Raw genomic sequence first — 6577 nt, 5'->3', positions numbered from 1 at the left:
TACTCAGCATTTCTTGAGTCAAAGATGAAGATGCAAAATTTTTAGGTCATATATACATTTAAATATATATAATATATATAAACTGATACAGAGAGCAAGACAGATGCAGAAAACAGTAGTTGGACAGAAAAGCACAACTTAGCCCGTGGCATTTAAATGACTCAATAATTGAGCTAAAAACACCTAAATTCTTTTGTAAAATAATGCCCATTTTTTTTTAGAAAAGAAACAATAATAGGCTATACCCTCAGAATACACGAGTCAAAAAAATTCATACCTCTTCAGTAAGATCTTCTCCATTGGCTTCAGACCACTTGCTATTTCTTCATTCATGGTTTCTTCCCAGTTTTGACGGTTTTCATAACTAGCACACAGAAGTTTAGAAACTTCACTACTTCGCCGTTTGTTAAAAAGGATAATTCTAGTCATAGCTGCTCCAGCTAACTTTTTCCAGAGGGTAGCATTTTCTCCTTCCTTTTCCAAATCTTTTGTCAATTCACTTATTTGTTCATCCAGGTGGTTTTTTAATAATACAAGGTCACTGGTTACAGGGAGTGCCAAAGGCTTATTAAATTTATTTGTCTGCAGAGTAGCTAAAGCTACAGATGATACTGCAGGTGCCCAGTCTGAGCTATGAATTTCCAAATATCCATCACATTCTTTCTTCATTGTTTCATCCATTTTTCTTATGGCATTGCCTCTTCTGATTTCTGCAACCTTCACTAAATTATGTCCAAGATTTAACGCCAGAGACGGAGTAGAAAATACAGATATTTTCTGCTCATTCTGATGGTAACCAGCCAAGTCTTGGACTGCTTTAACAACTGTATCAAAGTGCTTTGGAGTGATATAACAATGTAGATCATTCTCTTTATTCAACAACTCATTTATTTTGGTTTTTAATCGGGCCAGTTGTCTCATTCTTTGTGAAACATAGTTTGTTCTTCTGGGTCCCAACTGCTTTATTAGCACTTGTCCAAACTGTATGATTAATGGGTCATCAACAAGAGAACTGTACACCTCGTCTTGGCGCATTTTTAACAAAACAGTTTCTTTCAGTTCTTCTGATACACAGACTCTGAAATCTTCCTTTTCTGCACAGAAGTCTATACCCCCTGCAAGTAAAAGCCTGGATCTTGCGATGATGCCTCGTTGGTCTTTTAATTTGGTGTTCTTAAAAGAGCATTTTCCTGTATGCCTCCACAGTTCCTTTTTAGAGAAAAATCCATAACAATGAATGCATGGTAAGTAATCCAATGATGTCAGGGTTTCTTTGCTTGGTCTTCTGCACACTATTAAATCTCCACTTCCTTCCTTGAGCACTTCTATGTTGTATTTAAAATTTCCTAGATTTTTAAGTTTATCAAACAACCTGTCTCTTTCACACTTTGAATTTTTGGCACAGGCCTGAGCAACCATAAGTTCATGTTTGTGCCCATTTTCTAGATGCTTCTGAATCCTGTGGTTGAACACTTTACCACAAAAATAACAGCATAGCTTTTTGTTATATGGTCTCCTCCCATTGATTTTCCGAATTCTTTTGACTTTGACTGCAAGAAGAAAAGATAAAAATTCAAATGACCTTCTGATTTTTATTATTTGCATAATTTACTTTTGCAATTGTCCACATTTAATAAAAACACCAAGTAGTGAAATTACTTTTGCAAGGATTTAATTTTTGGCACTTTTTGTGAAGGTATAAGATTCATCATCAATGTTTTATATCACTGTAAATAAACCTATTTCCTGAACCTCTTTGATTTTTGCATGTAACTTTGATGGTCACATTTGCATAAATTGGGAAAATAACTGGGAAGAAAGGCACTTTTTCTAATCAAGAATGGGTCCAAATTTTGGACTTAAATACTTCATATCACTATTACTTAACTTAGCGGAACTTTTGTGCACTGAAGGTAGGAACTGTCCTTTAGATGGGGACAGTATGCTGTTGCATACACAGCAAGATTTAGTGACTGTAGATATTCAAGGATACAAGAAAAAAGTCCTGGTGAAATATCTTGCTTAACATTCAGTGAACCATGCTATTAAAATTCAAGAGGAGCTAGTCCTCTGTATTACATTTTAGTTGACACTTTTCTCTAAGCCAAATCAAATTCAATCAAATTCTATCATTTCTTTGTGATAATCATCACTTTTGCAGCTGTTTTGGAAGTCGATAAAATACTAAACATTCAAAATTAGACTACTTACTATCTGAAGTGCACCCTGGGCAAATACATTGTTCTTTCAGCATACTTATTGTTCGAATCTGTTTATCGTCAATAGCCTAAACAATTTTATGCCTCAGAAATCTCATGAGATTAAGAGCAGCAGTAAGTTATAGATAAGTGGGAGTTATCACGACACTATGTATTGGATGGATTGACAGGCCTAATTTTTGTGATCTTGCATGCAGCCATTCCAGATAAAAGTCATTTTTTATCAACTTATCAGAAGACATGGCAGCTAAGTAAAATTCTTTTCAATCCAAAAAATAACAACACTTCATAGAACCTCTTTAGGAACATTCATGCCAACTTTAGTGACCTGGCATGCAGCAATTCTAGAAATTTTCAAATGTATAATTTAAATAATAAAGGACCCCGACAATGAGAGATGGTTGTCAAGTGATGTCAATAACTGACAATGGTCTTTGACGAAATAAGCTAAAAATCTAAATACATGTATTTTTTCCAAATCTTGTTAAAATGTCAATATATTCTTTTTTAACTCCAAACATATGATATAAAAAGCATACCTTTATTGTTCACTAAACGATGAAAGGGCTTTCCTGAAATGTATAATGTAAATAAATAAATATGCAATGACAAGGTAACAGAACGAGAGGACAACAAACCATTGCTAAGTTGAAAAGTGGACAATATAATTGACTGATATGCTCTTATACCAAAAGGACAACATACTGACATATTCAAAGGCCTTGATGTATTGACATTTTGATAGATCCACCTACTGAAGGACTAGTTAACTATTGTAACATGAGCAAAGACATTGAAAATATGTTAAATTTCACATCTTTGCTAGCCGAGGGTTTCGGATACGCTACTCTCCTCATAAGCCCTTGGCATAAAGTGTTAAAAAAATTGGGGTTTTTTTCTCAAGTTGTGATTGGAGTTGATCGACATCGCTCGACCAATCAGCAATTGTTTTTTGAAAATGATGATATTTACATTTGGGATATATCTTGTCTCTTCAATATCGGGAATGAAAAACTCAAGAAAATAACGATCCATCAGATAACATGCCATTCTATGAATAGCTATATAGTGTCACCCAATATCTTAGCTACGTGCAAAATATGTGATTAAGAATCAATACTGAAGATGTAGATTAGCATTTTAATTTGTTTAAATAGCAAATTAACATAACTCAATACCTTCTTGTTAATTCTTCTTTAAAAGCATTATTTTTTTAAATACACTTTTTATTTCTGTCAATGACGCAATCTGCGTACCTGGTAAGAATCGCGATCACCAGTCTTTTGTCAGCACCGTATGCCAAGGGTTCATGAGGAGAGTAGCATATCTGAAACTCTTGGCTAGCGAAGATGTAAATTTCAATGCAAATGCAAACATTCATTTAATCATTGAAAGGTTATTTTTTTACTAATCTGCATTACCCACAAACAAACTGAACTAGTAAACTGACAAAGTCACCCAGGGCCCTGCAGTAAGTGCAGATTAATAATTTCAGCTTTTGACTTGACCTCTGACCCATGATCACAAAACTATGTGTCTTCTTTTAATTCTTCCTCTATCTTTGCAGTGAATATAAGTCCAATGGTTGACAAGTACTTGTCTAATGAGTAAACATGTCAAATACTGTAAAATCACATATTTTTGGGAGGCAAATTTTTGAAGTTTGAGAAAAAATAATTAATATGTGGGGATTTGATTTCATGGCTGGAGAAGTGTTGAGTAATAATGCATATTAAATTTTACATTTCGTAGTGGTCATGAATTTGTGGGTCTCTCCATACCTTGAAAACAACAAAAATTAAATCCCCGCGAAAATTAGTGATTTCATAGTAAGCATTTTAAAAAACTGACATATAACTTGACATTGATTTAGTGACCCTGAAATTTATATGTTCTTCCTTATTTTCACCATACTCTATGCATGTAGTGAATATGAAGTCTGGTTGAAAAAAACATAAGTTAACATATCACAGAAGTTTTGACAGGCATATTAACAAATACACAATACAAGTTTTGACCTTGATTACTGATCTTAGTCTTCCTTTTACCATCTTCTACCTATTAAGTGAATACAAAGTCAGTTGCTCAAAAGGTACTCATTATCATGTCTCATAAGTGTTGACAGACACATCAATAATCTAGATATTAGAACTTGACCTCTAACCTAGTGACTCCATATCTCTATAGGTGTCTTTAACAACTTTCTATCTATGTAGTGATCACAAAGTTAACATATTACAATGTACTTGACTTATATTGTCACACAAAAATATTTTTGCAGGCATATCTAGGATCTTGACTTTAGATCTTGACCTTTGACCTAACAACCTTATAATCTATGTTTTATCCTTTACCCATTTTCTATCTGTAATGAACACGAAGTCAATTGGTTGAAAGCTACTCCAGTTATTGTTTCAAGTGAGTGCTGAGTGATGTTGAAATCTTGATTATTGGCCTTGTGACCCCAAAATATAATGATGACTGCCTTTCATGGTGGGAAGGAGACATAATCATATCAAACTACTACAGTAACTGTAATAAACAGACACATACCAGCATCAGCCAAGTCCTCAACATCCGAAAATGCAGCATCTGAGTCCTCCTTAAACATTAAAAATACACAATTACTATAGTTACTGCAGCTAAAACATAACCGAAATGAAAGATCCAATTTATATAATACAAGAATATAAGTAACATATTAATTTTACTGATTTCTTTTTCTATCATTATTTATTTAAGAAATAAGGTATCATTTTAAAACATCTATCGGGATATAAATACGGGTTGGTCACGAGATCAAATTCCATAAAGCCTGAAGGGCTTTATGGTAAATTTGATCTCGTACCAACCTGTATTTATAGCCTGATAGATGTTTTAAAATGATACCTTATTACTTATATTTACATTTGTGACTTATTCATATTTTATATTTGCTTGATTATAATCTTTAACGCGTGAAATGTTTTATTTTTCAAACCTAACGGCACGTGTTTGATCCACTGATTGCGCATTGACCCTTTATGACGTCACTGAGAAATTACGTCGAACGTTTATGACGCGAGGAACCCGTGTTTATACGGATATAGATACGTGTTGCTTTTAATAGTGTTATATAAAAGAAAACATTTGCAAATGTAAATATTTAATAATAACTTCAACATAATTTTGGTATATAACGTCTTTCTACCGTAATATACACATGTATAAAAAAGCTTAATCTAACTGTTCCTAGAAAGACCACATCAACAAGGAACTCTAAACTGTTTACCTTGGTATAGATAAGTTCATTTCCACATGCTCTCACAAACTGATCAGTAATGGGACATAATATATAACTGTCAGATTCCTAAAAATTATGAATTAAAATTTAGATACACTACATATAAAGGTATATAGAATACTGTTTTAATTTTTTTTTCCAAGTATGACAGTATTATACACGTTTTGAAGAAGCCAACAATGGAAATCCTGTACAGACAATTACTATTTGACAATTTTTATTATGCAAATGGAAATTAGTATTTTATTGACATTCACAACAATTTAACAATTATCCCTAGTATATAGCAATTGGAATGGCAGAAGGATGTATTTCTTTTTACAACAAAAATATGAGTGTAACATGAGTAAAGGTGGAAGGTTAAGGTCATCTAACTTAAGTATGATCAAAGAAATTTTGCCAGAATGCCACTGTGTATAAGTTACTTACAAACATAACTCATGGTGTTTGAAAAAATGATGAAATTTATATACTCTGACAAAGTGATTCATAAACCATGAACATGCATATATACTTAAGTCATCAAATGTATGCAAAACAGTGAACAGCAAACAGAATCATAAATGTATACATACTGACTGACAAACCATAAAGAAACACTCATAATTGTATTCACAATCATCTATATCATATATTTATACTTATACTAATCAAAAAAACATAATCAGACACATTTGCATTTAAAAAAAATCCAAATCCAGTAATTGACTTTCTATAAACATGATGATGACCTAGTGATCAACAATCCATAAACACATGCATAACTGAACTACCCTAACAGGACTTCAAAAATGTTAGAACAATCTACAACAGTGACCCACAATCCATGAACAGACACAAATATGTATATATGACAGTGACCCAAAACCATGAGCATTCACATATATATATGAATAATATGTATGCATATACAAAATGTCTAAACTCATAAACACAAAAAAAGTCATGAACTACAGGAAAAATGTTAGAACAAACAATCTACAACAGTGACCCACAATCCATGAACAGACACAAATATGTATATATGACAGTGACCCAAAACCATGAGCATTCACATATATATATATGAATAATA

At 32.7% G+C, this 6577-nt stretch overlaps 1 protein-coding gene across 1 annotated transcript; it reads right to left on the bottom strand.

The window, feature by feature from the left end:
* Nucleotides 1–277: 277 nt before the first annotated feature.
* LOC133178042 (uncharacterized) lies at nt 278–5568 on the bottom strand (the record flags this gene model as incomplete). Its single annotated transcript, XM_061312810.1, has 4 exons — nt 278–1550; nt 2759–2791; nt 4773–4821; nt 5491–5568. Coding segments are annotated over 4 exons (1433 nt in total), but the record flags the coding sequence as incomplete, so codon positions are not given.
* Nucleotides 5569–6577: the final 1009 nt, after the last annotated feature.

The sequence above is a fragment of the Saccostrea echinata genome, unplaced genomic scaffold (genome assembly GCF_033153115.1).
Source record: "Saccostrea echinata isolate AGI-Se365-2 ecotype Australia unplaced genomic scaffold, CSIRO_AGI_Sech_v1 ptg000390l, whole genome shotgun sequence".
NCBI classification, from domain to species: Eukaryota; Metazoa; Mollusca; class Bivalvia; order Ostreida; family Ostreidae; genus Saccostrea; species Saccostrea echinata.
Note: the sequence above shows the minus strand (reverse complement) of the source record. Positions and strands in the feature narration are given on the sequence as shown.